Source organism: Rosa chinensis, chromosome 1 (assembly GCF_002994745.2).
Source record: "Rosa chinensis cultivar Old Blush chromosome 1, RchiOBHm-V2, whole genome shotgun sequence".
In the NCBI taxonomy this organism is placed as follows: domain Eukaryota; kingdom Viridiplantae; phylum Streptophyta; class Magnoliopsida; order Rosales; family Rosaceae; genus Rosa; species Rosa chinensis.
The window spans coordinates 479717-498698 of NC_037088.1; the positions used below are offsets into that span (position 1 = coordinate 479717).

Genomic DNA, 18982 nt, shown 5'->3' on the forward strand with positions numbered 1-18982 from the left:
ATATTGGCATTTTTTAACATTGAGAATAGCTTTTGAGATTGATGTGTAACTTATGAGTGTCAATCCATGAAACTTAAAAAATTTCTACATCCACAGAAACTTTGTCTAATGGTTTCGACATAACTTTCAAAACAAACCTGGAAATGGACATTAAAAAAGAAAACTAATGCTGAAAGTAACAAAATAGACATCAATTTCCATCCAACATTAAAGCTGAAAATTAAACATAAGGCTACTGTTAACAGTTCGTAAAGCCACTGTCAGTACTTCAAAATACTACTGTCAGCCCGACGTCATTTTCATAGCCTAAAAAAATCTACTGACAACATAAAGGTACTGTCCACATATGAAAATTTACTTTCATAGCCTAAAAAATCTACTGTCAGCACTGCATAAAGCTACTGTTTCCGATTATCATCTAATGCCTCTTGCCGCTCCTTGTTCTTTTAGTGGTATACGTGAACTCCTTGTCTTCAATAGCCTTCCTTTTTTTGTTCTTGATTCAATCCACCATTGAATTTCTCTTTACAGCTTGCTTCTTCCCTTTCTTCATCTTTTTAATTGGTTCTGCTTCTTCATTAGCAGCAGCTTTTTTCACCCTTTCCATTCTCCTTGATTGTTTCTTTGTTTCCTGTTTCTGAGAAGACCTGCCTTCTTTATCTTTTCTTATTGATGTGTGCTTCTTTCTGGTTGTTCTCACCTCAGGTTCTTCTTCTTTGTCTTCATCATCATCTCCACCATCTTCTCCATCAACTCCTTCTCCACCCTCTTCCTCACCATCTTCACCATCGGCTCCTTCTCCACCTTCCTCACCATCTTCACCATCAGCCCCTTCTCCACCCTCTTCCTCACCATCCTCACCATCATTGTTACTGTTTTCTATATCATCTTTCCGTAAATCCTCTTGAGAATCCAACATATCTTTCTCCAGTAGCTTTCTTTCCATTTCCAGCAATTCATTTTCCAGATTGTGTATCATTTCTCTCTGCTGCTCAATGACGTCCTCCCAGTTCTTTTTTTCCTTCTCAATGGTTGTAAAAACTTTCTACTTCTTCAACAATTTGTTCTGCAAGATCTGTATCTTCCTTGTTGCTATATTGTCTTCCTCAAAGGCTTTGTCCAACATCTCCCAATATCTATCATTATGCCTTGCTAGCTTTTCATTCTCTTCGGTCAACTTCTTCAACAAGCCTTGAGTTTTCTGGTTTTCTTCTTGTGAGAGACTCATCTGAGTTGTTGCTTCTTCCAACGAGCCTATTAAGTCCTTCATTCTCTTCTGACTTTCTGCTTCTTCTTTTCGCCGTTCTTGGGTGGTTTTCTGGTGCTGTATCAAAAAATAAAAATAAAAAATCACATTAAAAAGCTACTGAGGTGGTTATAAAAACCTACTAACATAGCTATACAAAGATACAAACTTGCTCAGAATTGATTAAACAAAACTGAAAGTTTGTTAGCTACTGATTTGAATACAAAAAGCTACTCAAAAATAGTTAAAGAAAGCTACTGACATAATCATACGAATCTACTCACTCATCCATGAAACTGAAAGCTTCTGAAATTTTTAAAAAGCTATTGATGAGCTTAAAAGAAGCTACTCAAACAGTTACAGAAAACTACTAAAATTTTCAAAGAAAATTAATTGGATCTAGATCACATAGGCAGAGAAAGTTACTAATTAACCTAGGCAGAGAAAGCTAGTAACCTAGGCAAAGAAAGCTACTTACCCAATCTCCAAAAGTTGGAGTTACAAAGTCTTCCTCCCTCAGCTCTTCATCTGATGCTACTCCTTTATTTCTTCCTCTGATATCATTCATTGCCACTTCCAAGTCTTCCTCTGTCAGCTTTCGATCAAACATTTCCTATTTTTCATCAAGCAAAGTACACATAATGTTAAAGACTAGAACAATATATTTCTAAACTGATTTCTTATTGCAAATTTATTCTTTATTTTTGTTTCTGTACCTCTATCTGCTCGTTGGTTAGTTTCTCCATTTCTTTGTGCAGCTCGACCAGTGATCATCTTATGAAATTTGGCGACCCTAATTCATTTCTCTTGATTGCTCCTCCCATCTTTGTCTTCTCAGCTAACCAATACTGTTACACAACAATAAGAAAAACATTAATTTTGAGGGCTAAATCTACTGATATGTTAATGAAACTAACAGTAGTCGTTACTTACCATGATTAGCGGCAAACAACCTGACAAATTGAAATCTTTGTCTTCCTGCTTCTTACTTAGACCATTGTGCAGGTGGTCTAATACTAAGGTTGCCCATGAATATCGTCGCCAAGAATTCCATTCGGTGCAAATTTCTACCAACTTTCAGGACAATGTAGAACCTGAGGTGCAGAACAAGAAGGATACGAACAGACTCATGACGATTAGCGATGCCACCTCACTTGCGACTTGATTCCTTGTGTCTTTCAAAGATTCAGCAAGTGCACTATCGACCATCGCTTTTGTCACTTTCTTTGCATCTCCAAAATACTTGTCGATGATGAGATTCTTCGTTGGCTTCTGGTGATGCTTGTTTAGCTCGAATGTGACACCTTCCAATCGCATTTCAAGGCAGATAGCTACATCTTCATGGGTTATTTTCAGTATCCTTTCCCCAAGCAGAAACCCTTTCTGATTGACATCATATGTCTTGACCATTCTATGAATGTCCTCATCTACTTTTCTGCATTCATTGTCTTTTAAAAGCCCATGATGGAAGACATAAATGATCTCCCAGAATGGTGTCCTATTCAACCTCAACATTACATCTGGACTGATCATCCTTTGTAGGTTTTCATCTTGTCATTGAATGACTGTAGACTTGCTCTATGCTGTGGTGTTCGGTCTCTATGTTCAGCCATTTTTCCTTCTGCAAGTAGATACAAACAAAGCTACTGAGGCTACAAACAGAAAATTATAAACAACAAAAATGCTATGTTACTGCGAAAGACTATGAAACCTACTAGCAACGAACACAAAAGCTACTACCATAAACTATGAAACTTACTAGCAACAATCACAAAATCTACTACCAGAAACTATGAAACCTACTAGCAACTACCAAAGCTACTAAGGCTACAAAAGATACAATAACAACAAAAAAAGCTATGAAATGTTACTGCAAAAGCCCACTAGCAACAAACACAAAATCTACTATCATAAACTATGAATTCTACTAGCAACAATCACAGAATATTACTACCATAAACTATGAAACCTACTAGCAACAATCACAAAATCTACTATCATAAACTATGAATTCTACTAGCAACAATAGCAACAAACACAAAATCTACTATCATAAACTATGAATTCTACTAGCAACAATCACAGAATATACTACCATAAACTATGAAACCTACTAGCAACAATCACAAAATCTACTATCATAAACTATGAATTCTACTAGCAACAATCACCGAATATACTACCAGAAACAATGAAACCTACTAGCAACAATCACAAAATCTACTACCAGAAACTATGAAACCTACTAGCAACTAACAAAGCTACTAAGGCTACAAAAGATACAATAACAACAAAAAAAGCTATGAAATGTTATTGCAAAAGCCCACTAGCAACAAACACAAAATCTACTATCATAAACTATGAATTCTACTAGCAACAATCACAAAATATACTAACATAAACTATGAAACCTACTAGCAACAATCACAAAATCTACTACCAGAAACTACGAAACCTACTAGCAACAAACAAAGCTACTAAGGCTACAGAGAGAAAAAAGCACAAGAAATGTTACTACCAGAGAGAAAGCGCCGACGGAGTTGAGATCGAGATAGAGAGAGAGGCGCCGACGGAGAAAGCTACTGAGAGAGAGAGGCGCCGAAGGAGAGAGCTACTGAGAGAGCGCCACCGACGGAGAGAGCGTCGCAGTGACAAGTCGAGTCGAGATCGGGATCGAGAGAGAGAGAGAGAGAGAGAGAGAGGCAGTTTCTGATTCCAAATGACCTAGAATGTGAAATTGGGTCTGTTTAGATAGCAGTGGCAGAGCTGTAATTTCTTTTAATTTTAATATTTAGAATTTAGCACCATTTCTAACCTAGTGGCCTTAAGAGAAAAAAAATTATTTGGTGGCCTTAAAGATAAACAAACATTGAAATATTCACTTATCTGTAATTTTCTCAAGAAAAAACGTAGGTCAGCAAGCTGGGCCATAAAGCCGCGGGCTTATATAGATTGGACCCCGGGCCCAATTGGAGTTGGGTCTTTAGCCTAGCGGGTGATGCGGATGGCAGAAGAATACGACGTCGTAGAAGTAGCTTGGCTCCGAGAGTATATTCTCAGTCGCTTATCTGCCCTTGGCGCCTCTCTCATAAGTCATTAACATTAACAGGGACAATTTAGAAGAAGAAGAAGAAGAAGAAACCACATGACCTGGAGTGGGCCGATCTGAGAAACCATCATCTTTCTTTTCTTATGCCAGGTTATTCAATTCTTCTTCTTCCTTTGTTTAATCGCTCTGTTTAACTTGGATTATTCTAATTATACATAATCCCAGTATTTCCACCTTTCTTGATTCTTGTTTGCCTCAACTTTCGCATGCTCATAATGTTTCCTCAATTAATGGGTTTAACACAAAAGCATCAAGACTTTTTTTTTTTTTCTTTTTCTTTCTTTGGGGAGGGGGGTGAGAATAGAAATACAATTGTGAATTTATTGTTGTACTAGTGCTGAAATCTAAAATCAAAGACACTGTTTTTGATTGCTTGGCAGGGATTTGATATAGTGGATTGGTAGGGCAAGTCCTGCTATGGAGAATAGTAATAATATGATGACGGAACCAGTGATGATTTTGGATTTAAACCAACAACCTGTAGAGCAACCTCATGATTCGGTCACTGGCTTACACTCCATACTGAATGAGCTAGAATCCGCCCAAGGACGCATTGAAGAGCGTATCAGACAGCTCGAAGCAGTCACCGCTCGGCAGCGTCAGAGGTGGAGGCAAGCTCTTGTTTCCCCTCAAGTTGTGAATATCACTCCGCCGCCTGCTGATACGCCAAATGAACGAGACATTCACAGTCGGGATGATGATGCTCTTGCCAATGCTGCGAGAGAAAGAGAGACAACAATAGAGACTGGGAAAACCAACACAACTGAGAGTACCCATTTGATAGCCAAGGCACTCGCGCTGGATACAAGTCCTAAGAGGGTAGAGCCTCGTATTGGGAGCTTCTTCGACTGTAATATATGCTTGGACATGGCAACAGATCCTATATTAACATGCTGCGGTCATTTGTTTTGTTGGCCATGCTTTTATCAGTTGTCTTATGCTGATTCAAATGCAAAGGAATGCCCTGTGTGCAAAGGAGAAGTGACTGATGCAAGTATAATTCCAGTTTACGGGCACGGTGATGGTAACAGTTCTCAAAAGTCAAAGGAATTTGTTTCCGAGGCCCCTCCTAGGCCCCGTGCAGCCAGGATTGAGGGTGTGAGGCAGCAGCTCATTAGGCGAGGGCCATCTTCCGTAATTGAACACAGGATTCAGCTACTTGTTGGTGCATTGGGGGAGAGAAGACAGACACAGGATTTTTTTGGTTCTCATATCAATGCAATGGCTGAAAGAACTAGTTTCTTTACCAGCCGGTATCCATCACCTGCCACCGAAACATCAAGCACCCAGCACCATGATTTACTTCAAGTTTCAAGATTATTGATGCAAAGAGCTGCTTCAGTTTCTTCCCTTTCATCAGCACTGAATACTGCAATGGATTCTGCAGAAAGATTAGATGAGGATCTCGAGGCATATAGTAATGATCCCCGCATGAGAAGAAACCACCAGCAATCTCCAAGGAATGATAATGGAGTTACATCTTCAAATATTGCTACAATTATACAACCAGAAAACCTGACGTCTGATACAGCTGCCGAAATCAATTCAGATGTGCGTCCAGCTGCTTCCTTTTTAAGGAGTTTTCCTGCTAGTGCGGGCTTGGAAGACGAGACAGTGAATTCAGAAATAGATTCAACATTTCGATCTTCATCTTCGAGGAGAAGAAGTAGTTTTCAGAGAGGCTCTGGTGTGAATAATAATCAGCATTCATCTGAACCCAGAAGGAGAAGGTTGAGATGAAGCAAAGATCTTTCTCAGCAGAATTTGATCAAAATGATACAAGGTTCCTTCTGTTTGCATATGGCTGTGTGTGCCAAGTTGCCAACCATGTACGAAGTTCTCACTGCTGTTAAAAGCAATTTCGAATACATTTTGTAAAAAGGATACTCCAATGTGATTATGTATGGCATATCGGGGTTATTAATAAGGGCAGAGTAATGTCTTCCTTCTTTCCATGTCAAGAATTGAAGCTGTGTAATGGCACTAGGGCCTTTCTTTATGCCAGAGAACAGGTCATATAGGTAAAGCTTTATCTTCTAGTGTTGATGTCTTTGTATGTGTCTTTTAAATCTCGGTATATAGAGTGGCAAGCTTTTTGAAATTGTGAGCTATTTATTCTTTAACCAGATACTTGTTTTATTGCTTATCATCACAACTCCAAAGTTAAAGGCTAGGCGAATCGTTATCCTTACCAACTTCACTCTCTATTTTCTTGAGGTTACTTGCTTCTTGTCCAAGTTTTTAGGGATGATTTTGAACAAGTTAGATCATTTTGTGCTGCATATACAAATATGTCTTCCAACCCTCTAGATCATTTGGAAGAAGAAACAAGGATACTTTGGACATGCTGATGGTAGTATTTAAGAAGTCTAGGATTGCCAATATTTTACAAATGGCTCTCTGTTTATGGGATTTATTCAGAGAATCATCGGTTGTTTTAAGATGGTAAACGTGATGAGGTAACAAATTTGATTTAAGGCATATTCGACTCTGTATTTTATGTTGTCTGACTGATGAATCCTGTTTGTAACTTGTGTGTATTCTTGGACAGTATGAATCAAACATTCCACTTCGTGGGTTTTGCTGATTGAGTTGCATGCGCATACTGACGTCCTTCCTTTGGGACTGGAATATGCCTTAAATCAAACTCGTCATCTGGAAATTATACTCCAAGGCAGTTATCACAATGTTGCACCTGATCAGTTCACAAGCTTTTCCCAACATCTTTACATAACAACATTTTTAATGTCTAAGGGCACAACTGTTAACATTACACGAGTGAAATAAATGAGCAACAAACAAAACAACAAGACAAATTTATACAGAGAAAGACAATCCTACTTGGTGCTTAAGTGCATCAAAGAAGCTACATGTTAATGATGTCTTACAAAAGTTTGCACACACTAATTTCCAGCTGCTAGATCATTTCGGAACTGTTCTACCAGTGGAGGAAGGAGAAGAGCAAGCCTAGACTTGTACCTTGCAATGCGCCGCAAACGTTCTTCTCTTAATCTGCAAGTAAAATACCAAATAGATGTCCAACAATGTAAATACCTGCGGAAATAGATCCCAACCTTTTTTTTTCAAAGCATTGCACAGTATGACTTTTCTTTACACCAACAAGTGATAACAGGGTATCATATGCTCACATGGCACACAATATATCCTTATTCGGTAATGTTCCATACATCCAAAGTTACAAAAAGGATTCATTAGTCGGAAAAACATAAAATACTATCACTGAAGAACAAAAGGTTTTGAACCCCATTGTAAATTATACCCTTAGCAGGCGTCATACCTTTCTAAAATTGTTGATTAAGGCCTTTCTTGACTTGTGGATTAAGGCAGCATGCATTTTCAATTTACTCTCATATACGAAAACTTTCCATCACCAAAGAAAGACACAAGTGGGCAAAAAAAAACAAAACAAAACAAAACCGATACAAACTAACAGTTCATTTCTCTTCACTTCACGTAGCCACCTAGGATGAGCTAATTCAATCAGTCTAGCGGTAACTGAAAGTCAATTCTTCTCAAGATTTAATATAAACAGAAACAACTCTCCCCCCTTCACCTTTTTTCCCAAAAGGAGTCTTTATAATCAACAGCAGGACCCTCCCATTCATTGTTCTATGGCCCAAGTGCAGGTGTTAGAATTTAATCTTGCATAGGAGTGGATATTCATTTGTGCTTTCTAACCAGAAACATCATCAAAGTACCAAATTCAATTAAGCTATGAACTTTTACGTATGTATATTACTTCTTTAAGCCTAAAAAAAAAAATCAAATAATCAGCCATAAGTCTGCTTGTGCAGGAACCAGATGGTATGAGAAACTTACCGTGCTCGAACCTTTCTAGCACGTTTGACATGTCTTTTTAACAGATCTTCTGGTGATACATGTTCAAGGGATTCCTCATCCTAAAAGCAACAACAAGGAAACTCATGTCACAACAGATCTAATTGATTTTTCATCAGTGCTACAGATTTAATCATTTGGTAGAGAAAATAACAGATTCCTAAGTAATAGAACCCCCAACTTTTAATTTCATTGCCCTTTAGATATAAAACTCAGTTGGTTAAATATATTCTAGATATCCATTGTAAAAACTCTTATATGGGTAAAAGGTAAACTCAGTGGGTTTAATTTCATGAGTCATGTAGCTTTAGCACACTATACCATGTTTGAAATCACTAATGTCCAAAGATATATAATTCTTAAAAACAAGAAAAAAAGCTTGATCTAAACGATTAAATCTGTAGCACTGATTTTTCATTTCAAGGTCGAACAAGTTCTTGGCAAAGTTTTCCGGAACCTTTTAACTACTTGTAACAGTTCTGGAAGACAAATGTCCCAAGAAACAGTAAGAGTCTGTAAATAAAAATTTTGAATACAAAATTCATCCAGAGATCATCATCATCAGACATAAGTACCCTAAACCCTTCTAATACACTTAATATCTTCTAAAGCTTCAGGGACATAAGTACTGTAACAGAACATATGTGGATGTTGCTAGTTTGCAATGGATTGCAAACAGTTCTATTATTATTTTTTTACTGAAAACTCATTTAGTTTGCTATTGGTCTAGTAACATTAGCTAAAGTATTTTGATTAATGAACACCTAAGGAAACAACCTTATAAATGAGAAACCTAAGATCTCCTAATTGATAGGCCTAAACAGCTAAACTATATAAACAGTCTGGAATCATGCAAAGCTTTTAAGTTCTATACCTTGATCTCATACCCCTTCTTTCTTTTTTTCTTTTTTCTTTTTTTATCCTTTTCGTATCAATTCAAAAACAACTACTTAATAAAAGAAAGTTATTAGAAACCCAACCTTGTCTTCAATGTCTTCTTTTTTATCGCCTTCTTCCTTCTTTGGCGGAGTCGCACTTGCCATAGGTATGGGTGAAGGCTTTGGAAGAGACCTTGTAGCATCACCATATCGTGTCTGCCAACAGATTCAAAATCCTCAGAGAATTAAGAGGAAAGGACTTGAAAAAGATAGAGAAAGAGGTGATTGGAAAATGAAAACGAAAGGCAAGTTGATGCCAATCACCACATTTCTAAGTCTAGAATGCAAAGTGAAAGCCCAAAGAAGATTAATAATCCATATAGTACAACAAAAACGAGAAGAAAGGAAAGTATGACTTTTGAAACATGTCATTAGAGATTTCAGTAAACTTTTCAGTTGATATCACACAACCCTCTGCAATTTGAAACATATGTTATGAAGGGTGGTTATCCATTTTACATTTGTGGTAAAAATATATTAACTTCTGGAAGCTTGATAACAAACAATTGTTTCATATGACCTCCAGAGGCGAAAGTGTAAAGCGGGCAAGCCTTGAAGCGTTGAGGCAGAAGTCTTTCGAGCATAAGTTGGAAGAAAGAGATATAGAATAGATATCCAAATAGTGTCGTTCGAAGAAAGAGATATAGAATAGATATCCAAATAGTGTCGTTCTGTTTAGACCTCCCAAATTAATATTTAGACCTCCTACAATATTTTTATCCTCAAACTTCCAATTTGTCTTCTTATTATTTCCTCTCTATACCTACCTCCACGCAGATGGAAAAGGAAGGAGGATGAGTTGAGGAAAACAAAGTAACTAGCAACCCCAAGAATTGGTGAAGTTAAGGTAACTTCTCAAAGTTTGAAGAAAGAGTTGAATTTGATCTATACAAGATGTTATTTGGTGTTGGAAGTGTTATCATTCAATTGACTTGAAGAAGGGCAGTAGTTGAGCAAGCTTGCATCAAAGTCTTGTGAATCAATAAAGGCAAAAGAACAAAGAACTGGGAAAGAAAAAACAAAATAACAGAAAAGAACAAAGAAATAGAAAATTTTGACTTCAGTGGCTTAGGTTTCTAGGAGAAACGAATAATAGAGGAAGATGATGTAAAAACATTTGGCTGATCCCAATAAGTTTCAGCTACAGAATTCAATTAGACAAACAATTAAATTTATGGTGATTCAAATTGGTTATATCTTGTGACTCAAGTTGAAGAAGGAGAAGACGATGATAACGGAGACCGAAGAGAGAGGTAGAGTATTTTCTTTCTTTTTCTTAAGGGGTAAAATAGGATTTTGAAATGTGCAAAAATAAGTGGAGATCCGAATAACAATATGGGAAATCTGAATAAAACTACCCATCTTTTTTTCTTTTTGGGGTCCAGTTGAGTTTTTTTACTTTTGGGTTGTTGACTATTGAGGTTTCTGACTGGCAGTGAAAAAAAAAAAAAAAACACCACAAGGCATCGTTTTATCTTTTTTTGGCCTGGTCACTTACCAAAAAAAGGTACCAACCCAAGCCCCTTCTTCAACACAGCAAGATTTAGATAGTTCTACTATATCTACAGACTCTGTTATCAACATATGCACAGTTCTCTAGCTCAGCCATGCTCACATCTAAAAGACTGAAACCATTGGCTCAACCTTTAAACATCAGCATGGATCTGTGGTTCAGGTCTAAACAGATCTGCTCTGCCCACAAAGTGTAAAATGCTTGCACTTTCTTCAATGCAGCCACAGCATACAACTCACAGATGGAAGCATACGCTTATCTGCCAGCTGCCTCGGGCATTTTCCGGCCACCAGGTTAACGCCTCTGAAAACATTGTTCATAACTATCTACTGTTTCGTAAGATCAGAGAATTCATTCTTGGGGCTTTAGAATAGTATTAGATTGAATAAATTGCATAAGGAAGTATTAGTATTTTTTGAACTTGTATTTTGAATTTTGAAACATTAGCAAGGTCTATTTTAAGTTGCACTAGAGATTTAAGTTTTACCAAGTGCTAGAACACAAATTTTGGGCTCTGGGAGATCCTTGAGTGTCAGATTTTCTGGCAGAAAGGTGATATATAGAATAGAACATGCATGCAGAAAATAATTATCAATTAACATTACACCAACCTGACTTTCTTCGGGAGAACCGTTCCTCAGCCATGACCGACAAAGCGCATATAGAGAAGCTCCATCTGTTATCCTGACCTACAAACATGATTCAAAGTAATTACCAAGAAAAGTAAGAACCAAAGGCAAGTCCCAGCTCCAATTCTTGTTATTATCTGCAAAATATCCAAATATGTTTCTACGGAGGACAAACTGATTCATATCAGCGAGATATAAACCAGGTATGATTACATGTATTTTTTAATTTAGCACTTCTGTGTTTGTTGTGTATATCAATATGCACCATAGTTACTATATGTATTGGGAAAGATAAGCATATGTTTGATGGGTATTGCATTGGACCACAGTGTCCGTAGGAGACCAATTAACAAACCAGGTAAGGGTGGTAGTTACTAATATAATCAAAAGCCATGTACTGAAAGTTCACGCGAAGCTGGCACTGATTTTGATGTGCAAACTATTACATATTTGCATCTGGAAATATTAATGAGAATCATAAACACCACATGATTCTGTCTAAAATGCTTTCTTTTCTATACATTAAGTGTGTGGAGATGCACAGACACATATTTTATGATTCTCCAAATGGCTCACTGAACCATAAAATCGCAAACAAATGCCAGCACATTGTTGAGCTCACTAGTCAATCTTGAGTCTACACTGCCATTCTAGGAATTCTCCAGAAATTCTTTAAGTAAGGAGGACTAAAAAAAAAAAAGAATAATTCTTCTGACATTAATAAATGAAAGTAAGGTATTTCCACAATAAATAAATAAAATGAAGAAGATTAAAGAAGTTCTCCAGGTATTCTATATCTGAGCTTTGCCTTTCCTGCTAGTCATTTAAGGATATTTAGAAGAACAAGAGATATCTAAGGACAGGTTTCTTCCCGTTGACATATGTAAAAAGGATAAAAAAAAAAAAAGTAAAATACTCATGCTGATTGTATTCTAGCAACAACATGGGACAAAATTTCAAGATGGTCGAGACCTTCACGCAAGGGAACTAGATGCATTTTCTACCCTTTACAAAGGAAAGAAAAAGAAAAAGCACACTCCTAACAAATAAAGTTTAGTCATATAATACAAACAGTTTGTTTTACGTGAGTGTATGTGACTCACACTCACCAAGCAAACTCAACGATGGACAACCACAACACGTATGAAGAAAGCAAAAATGTATGTATATTCTTTTTATAGAAATCTGAGGAAAATAAACCACAGTAGAGAGAGCTTCTCTCATCTGCAATGATTTCCACAGACGACTTATAAGAAGCCGCTGCTCTTACTAGAATGAAATGTAAACTGACAATAAGTGTTGAAAAATAGATGAAGATAATAAAAGGGAACAGGTATAATGTGCAAATGACCACCAGCTTGGACATCAACATTGGAATAGCCTGTTCAAATTTAGTTGCGAGTGTGAAAACCAGATTACGACTTAAAAGAAATGTAAAATCAAGGAGCAAGGGTGTGTGTTTCCTTACTTTCCGATCTTGAATGACAGAAAGAGTGTCATCTCTGCTTTTATCCCTTGAGAAGAAGAAGACAAGGTAGGTCAGTAAAAATAAAAAAGCCTTAACAAATGGTTTTAACGGCAGATTACCTGATGCCATTGGAGTCGGGAACTGAAGACGGAGGAGCAACCTGATACAGAGAGAGATGAGTTTAGTGAATAAATCGGGCAAGGAGATGATAATGTAGAATATAAAAGCAGAAGAAGAGAGTATTACCAGGCCAGGAAAGCGAAGGTCGGGCTTAATTGGAGGGGGGAGAGGAGATTGGTACGAGGGAAGAGAAGGAGGAGGAGGAGGATGAAGATGAGGAGAATAAGGATGGGAATGAAAATTGAGGGGAGATGGGTAGGGAGCGCGGGCAGATGGGTAGACAAGTGCACCAGGTGAAGATTGGGCCCGAATAGGGACCGTGTAAATATGAGCAGGAGGGGCAGGAGGAGGTGCCGGAGCTATGGGTCTCAGCGGCCGTGTGGCGGCGGCGCCGGTGGCCGTGGCTGTGGCGGTGGCGTGGTTGGGATCTATAGCCATGCTGGTGGCTCGCTCGCTCACTGGCGGGGAATTTTGGGGAATGAAATTTGCTTTGCCTTTACCCTGCCCAGTGCCCCACCATAATCAAATATAAATAAATGGTTTGTGGGTTGGGCCAAAAAAAAAAATGAGTCGTGGGTTGGGCCCAACAAGCGGAGTTGACTCGGAGCTGGTTTCCATCAAATATTTCTCTCTGTCGTCTCTCTCTCTCTCTCTCACTGTATGGGAATCATCATGATCTTTGTCGGTGGACTTCCTTTCCCTTCCGAATCATCTTCATCGCCTCAGCCTCAGGTACTCTCCTCTATCTCAGTTCCTTCTCTGCTCTACGCCTGCACCTCATAAATACCCACAAAGTTGTTCTCATCAGCAGGGATGGGACACCCTCCAAGCTTTGTTGGATCACCCGTTTTTGGAATCTGCCTCCAGTACGTTCAAGGCCATCCCGGAGAGGAAGTTCTCGGTGCCCCAAGAATCAGAATCAGAGAGGAGATGGGTTTATCTCTTCCAAAGAGAATATGCAACTGTTGATCCTGCATATGTCGATGTATGTTTATAGCCTTATTGTAAATATTGGAGCAGTTCTTAATAGTAACCTCCTCATCTTTCTTTCAATTGTTCTTATCCATATGACTGACTCATTGCATTTAACTTACTATTTTGTGGTAGTTGAACTTGTTTACTACAGAATTTAGATACAAGAGTATTGTTATTTTTCACTTCTTTGACATAAAAAATTTCTTTCTCAATCTTCTGCATGGAAAGTTTGTTGGCACTGATGAAGCAACAACCTGTATGGGTCTTGCCATCCGTAACCCGGAAACTGGAATGTAAGTATCGGAGATATAATGTGCTTAAATCTTACCCATTTCAAACACTTGTTTCTGATATTCTCATTTTGTCTGCAGGACGTCCGTTGCCCATTTAGACTCTCCAAAAGTTGTGGATATGGGTCTCTCCCAGATGGTGTCACTACTAGTTCAACCCAATAAGGACGTGGAGTTGGATGTATTTCTCTAATTCTTAAATAGCCTTTGCTTCAATGATGATATTTTCTGGTTGGTCTTATACCATGTAGCGTGGATTAAGACATTTTGCACGTCTAAAAACTGCAGGTGCATCTAGTTGGTGGTTTTGAAGATGTTTCACCTAATGTTTGGCCCAGGATCCTCTACTTTGTCATTGATTTTCCAGCGATGTAGTTTTTGACTCTGAGACAGAATAGTTGAAGCTGAAATGTATTGAACTTTGTGTGCAGCATGGTAACTGTAATACTAGATCAGAAAATCAGGCAAACTTGGATGGTTATTCCTTTCCTTTAGCTGCCAAAATTGTTGAAACATTATGCAAGAGCCGGGAGAGATTTCATATTCGAACTCTATGCATTCTTCGGCATAACACCAGAAGGGATCCCGAGGGAAATGCATACCCAATTTTCAACGGGTTCATGGTAAGCTTCAGTTCCATGAGTTGTTAATGAATTTCTTGTTGAGTTCATGTTCAGTTGAGATTATTTGAATTTAAAGGAATCATTTAGGTTTATGAAGCAAAGAGGTCCTTTTCTTTCATTGCTAGAGTGTATATACCAGCAAAGTGTTTATTACAATTCTTGACAAAATTGGACACAATCTAGCATACGCCTGCATTTATCAACAAATCTATTTGTGTCTGCATGTATATATGTGCATAGATTTTTCGTATAGTTCATATTCAATTGGGGTTGTGCAGCATTGTTTATTTTTTACTTCAATGTGCAGGCAACTGCTTACAGTGATCCTTGATGTTCTCAATATCCCAATATATATGTATACATATATACACACGTGTGCGTGTGCGTGTGTCAAGTTATATTTAAATTCCCCATGTATCTTTATCAACTTTTTGCTCCTTTCCAGGTAAGCACTTCCACGGGATCTATTATTCCTGCCAGCTTTGACGAAACCTCAAGATGTCCTGCTGAAATTGTCAGGAGAATTAGAGTTTCTGCATCTTATGAGGACTCTAGATGGAAAGGAAGGTTATTGGAAACATATGAAACTCAAACTGATCTTTTCAAAATAGCTCCATGCTGCTGGTAAGGAGTTCTTGCTTCATCACTTATGTCTTCAGCTTCAATTTCTCTAAAATGTACCTCTGTTTTGAAAAGCTCTTGGAGCTGTATTGCATTGTGCTTTAATGTGCCATCATCCTTGACATGTATATATCTTTTTTAGTTTCTCTCAAGTCAGTAGTCCTTCAATCATATTACACTAATACTTTTATTATCTTTTTTTATTAATGTAGGAGCCTATATCAGTTGCATATTGCGTTGTCCCTACAAAATTATTCAGATTCGGAAATCCTCCTTATGTGTTCTACTTCACCCTCTGCTGAGGCACCGGATTTTGTGAAAAATCTTAGAAGGTATGTACACCCAAGATTGGTGCTGCTTTACTGTTTTATAGTTCTCAGTCTTCTCTTATCCAAGTAAAAATATACACGTCACGCAGAACAAGCACATACATAGTTTTGCACCACCAGCAAAAGAAAAAAAAAAAAAAAAAAAAAAAGGAGATGTTTGTTTCTACAAAATAATAATAATAGATAAATGAACTAAGGAGTTGACTACGAACTCTCCAACAAGTAGCTTGCTATAGATGCATTTTCAGTTCAATAAAATATTCCAAGTAAATTTTGATCATTATGTTTTCTGCTTGTGCCGATATGGTAGCTGGTTACATATATTGCTGTAGTCTGTAGATATAAGTAGCTGGTAGCATGAAAGCCTATTGAGAGTAGTTATCAATCCATATTGCCATGTGCTCTTGGGAGTGAAGTCGTACACTGAATGGAGAAATACAATTCAACCCAAGTCTTTTCTTCTTTTTCTTCAGGGTGTGGGACTACTTGATTGAGTACCCAGATTGGAGAGAAACCTTTCCTATGGAGCAGCCACGCGTATTTCAGAGGACTGCTGAGGGAGGCTGGAAAGCCAAAAGGTGCTGATACATTGAAGCTTGTTGGTTGTTACTCAACTTGACAACCATTTCAGTTTCAGCTGCTTAATTAAGTTCCATTCCTCATCTGGGTCTATACGGACAGAAATACAAATTCTTTTACTCGTAACTGGCAAATAAGACCCTTATAAAAAAAAAAAACTGGCAAATAAGCCCATTTTTCAATTGTGAAAATAAAATTATAAAACGAGTTTTTATCACCAATGGTGTCTAAATTCTTTTACACCGGATCGAATGATACCTAACTTTTAAAAGTGATCAAGCCTCTTATTTTCCATCACTTTTTCTATTAAAAATGATCACATGCGGTGCATGTGAGGTGTTTTATTGGGTTATTATAGTTTTTTTTTTTTTGGTTACAAAGGGGACTTAAAGAGGTCCAGAAAACATAACAAAACTAAAAATTAGCTAAGCATGACCGCTAGAAGGTCTGACACCAGATCTTCTAACTCTAGTAGCTCCATCAAAATCTTCAAGAAAAACATTAGCAGCATGAACAAGAGGAGCAGCAAATTTGATGACTCCATAAGCATGATCAATGCTATTCTTTGCAAGGCAACCTGCCACCATATTGCATTCACGATAGATGTGCTTTAGGGAGAAAGATTGAAACTTCTTGATCAAAGCATTGCAGCAATCAATCAGAGAGCCAAGAGGATGGATAGAAACATCACTATCAAGAATAAGTTTCACCAAAATTGCAGAATCTGACTCAACCTCGATCTTAGTAATATGACACGCGAGAGCTTGCTTAAGGCCATAATACAAACCCCATGTTTCTGCATACAAAACCTCACCAATGCCCAAGTTTACTTGAAACCCTTTGATCCAATCTCCAAAGGGAGATCTAATAACACCACCAACACCAATTTTGCCAGACAATCTATTTCTAGTACCATCAACATTCAATTTACAAAAAGCAATGGGAGGTTTTAACCAATTGAGTAAGTTGAGATTATAAGCCTTATCTAAATTCACCTTAGTCTGAGCATTAATCCATTCAGTAGCAGCAGAAAAGATCAACATACCAGGGTTTGTAGGAATTTGAAATTGAGCATCGAAAACAAACTTGTTTCTCCACTTCTAGATATACCAGCAAATAAAGACAAAAACTGAGCACCACTGAACTCCGGCACTTGTTTTAGTAGTGTAGTGGAGATGAGCATTTAACCAACCCTCCCAATCCATGTTATAGGTGTTCCCAACAGATTCAGGCAAAGAGAAGGAGTTTCATATACAATAAACAGCAGGACAATCTTTAAAGAGATGAGGTAATGACTAATTGGCTGTGTGACAAATAGGACAAGAGTCATCATGAGTAAGATGTCTTCTAGCTCTCTGCACATTAGTCAAGAGCTTCCTATGATAGAGCACCCATAAAAAAGTCTTCAGCTTCAGGGGAATCTGCAGTCTCCATATGAATTTCCAAGGAGAGTTATTCTCAGTATAATCATTAAAAAATATACCATAGGCAGACTTTACAGAGAAAGAACCATTCAAAGTGCAACCCCAAATTTGAATGTCATCTCCACAACCATCAAACCCAGGAGGAATGTGAACAATTTGATTAACAATACCAGAAGGAAGAAGCGAGAATAGCAAGTCAATGTTCCAACCATTAGCATCCCAAAAAGAGCATAGAGTAATATTGCTATCAATAAAGGCACCAGGAAGAGCATAGTGTATGAGTGGTAGAGGAGGCAGCCAAATATCAATCCAAAATTTAATTTTCTTGCCATCTCTAACTCTCCAAATAAGTCCTCGTTTCAATAAATCGACTCCATGGGAAACATTTTTCCATGTACTGGAACAATCCTTTGGATAGTGGTAATCCTTGTCAAAGAGATTATCATTTTTCAGGTACTTTTCTCTATAAATTGAGGCCCACAAACCAGGGTCATTTTGAAAGATCCTCCATCTAGCCTTAGCTAGCATTGCCTGATTCATATCAGTAGATTTTTTGACTCCAAGATCTCCAAGAGATTTAGGCAAGCAAACAATATCCCAGTTCACAAGATGCACCTTTTTCTTGCTCTCTAAATCACCCCAAAGGAAGTTTCTATTTATTTTGTCCAAGTCATCACATATTGACATAGGTAATCTAGTAGTTTGCATGGCATAATTAGGAATAGCAGCAGTCACAGACTGAATTAGAGTTAATCGACCAGCTAAGCTCAAATTTTTGCATTTCCAAGCCGAAAGTCTACTTTGAACCTTATCAAGAATACTGGCATATGTATATTTATTGACTCGTGAATGAATGAGGGGCATACCTAGGTATTTTCCCAAATCAGAAGTGAGAGGAGATCCACAAATGGAACTGATATCAGTAGCAATGTCATTATTAGTATTAGGAGAATAGAAAATAAGAGATTTTTCATAACTCACTGCTTGACCAGATAACGAGCAGAAAATATCAAGGCATTTCTTGAGTATGCAGGCCCATTCAACATTAGCTTCAGAGAAAAGCATGAGATCATCCACAAAGAATAAATGGGAAATTTGAGGTCCAGATTGGGAAGCTCTCACAGCTTTCCAAGCCCTGACATTAACAGTCGATTGAATTAAATGGGATAGCTTTTCCATACACAAAACAAACATATATGGTGATAGGGGATCACCTTGTCTGATACCTCTCTGAGCATGAAAAGAGTCAATGAGCTCACC

The 18982-nt window shown here is 37.8% G+C and overlaps 4 protein-coding genes across 5 annotated transcripts; 2 read left to right on the top strand and 2 right to left on the bottom strand.

The window, feature by feature from the left end:
- Positions 1-502: 502 nt before the first annotated feature.
- On the bottom strand, positions 503-946 carry LOC112190608 (high mobility group nucleosome-binding domain-containing protein 5-like). The gene has a single exon (XM_024330060.1). It carries the CDS (start codon positions 944-946, stop codon positions 503-505), a length of 444 nt encoding a protein of 147 aa, XP_024185828.1.
- Positions 947-4292: 3346 nt separating this feature from the next.
- Positions 4293-6456, top strand: LOC112193282. The gene is made up of 2 exons (XM_024333360.2): positions 4293-4445; positions 4736-6456. The coding sequence occupies exon 2, from the start codon at positions 4773-4775 to the stop codon at positions 6093-6095; it is 1323 nt and encodes a 440-aa protein (XP_024189128.1). The 5' UTR covers positions 4293-4445; positions 4736-4772; the 3' UTR covers positions 6096-6456.
- A 595-nt stretch (positions 6457-7051) lies between these two features.
- Positions 7052-13401, bottom strand: LOC112193290 (neural Wiskott-Aldrich syndrome protein). Its single transcript, XM_024333373.2, has 7 exons — positions 13008-13401; positions 12881-12921; positions 12762-12807; positions 11276-11353; positions 9194-9307; positions 8196-8275; positions 7052-7367 (listed from the first exon to the last, which is right to left on the bottom strand). Exons 1-7 carry the CDS (start codon positions 13317-13319, stop codon positions 7259-7261), a joined length of 780 nt encoding a protein of 259 aa, XP_024189141.1. The 5' UTR covers positions 13320-13401; the 3' UTR covers positions 7052-7258.
- Positions 13402-13486: 85 nt separating this feature from the next.
- On the top strand, positions 13487-16538 carry LOC112172371 (protein N-terminal asparagine amidohydrolase). 2 transcript variants are annotated; one of them, XM_024309694.2, is made up of 9 exons: positions 13487-13613; positions 13693-13866; positions 14085-14149; positions 14228-14327; positions 14435-14473; positions 14578-14769; positions 15215-15393; positions 15603-15722; positions 16193-16538. In XM_024309694.2, the coding sequence occupies exons 1-9, from the start codon at positions 13542-13544 to the stop codon at positions 16302-16304; spliced, it is 1053 nt and encodes a 350-aa protein (XP_024165462.1). In that variant the 5' UTR covers positions 13487-13541; the 3' UTR covers positions 16305-16538. The 2 variants fall into 2 exon arrangements, with proteins under 2 accessions (XP_024165462.1, XP_024165453.1); XM_024309685.2 differs by having other exon boundaries at positions 13493-13613; positions 13690-13866.
- The last annotated feature ends 2444 nt before the right edge of the window (positions 16539-18982 follow it).

Bases quoted from the DNA above. Each gene is read 5' to 3' on its own strand.
- LOC112193282 (XM_024333360.2), top strand. From the start codon at position 4,773: ATGGAGAATAGTAATAATATGATGACGGAACCAGTGATGATTTTGGAT.
- LOC112193290 (XM_024333373.2), bottom strand. From the start codon at position 13,319: ATGGCTATAGATCCCAACCACGCCACCGCCACAGCCACGGCCACCGGC. The intron at 11,354-12,761 runs GTAAGGAAACAC...TCATGTTTGTAG, and splicing joins CTGTCATTCAAGATCGGAAA to GTCAGGATAACAGATGGAGC. The intron at 7,368-8,195 runs GTAAGTTTCTCA...TTTTACTTGCAG, and splicing joins GCTAGAAAGGTTCGAGCACG to ATTAAGAGAAGAACGTTTGC.
- LOC112172371 (XM_024309685.2), top strand. From the start codon at position 13,542: ATGGGAATCATCATGATCTTTGTCGGTGGACTTCCTTTCCCTTCCGAA. The intron at 13,614-13,689 runs GTACTCTCCTCT...TGTTCTCATCAG, and splicing joins CTTCATCGCCTCAGCCTCAG to CAGGGATGGGACACCCTCCA. The intron at 14,150-14,227 runs GTAAGTATCGGA...TTTTGTCTGCAG, and splicing joins CGTAACCCGGAAACTGGAAT to GACGTCCGTTGCCCATTTAG.
- LOC112190608 (XM_024330060.1), bottom strand. From the start codon at position 946: ATGGAAAGAAAGCTACTGGAGAAAGATATGTTGGATTCTCAAGAGGAT.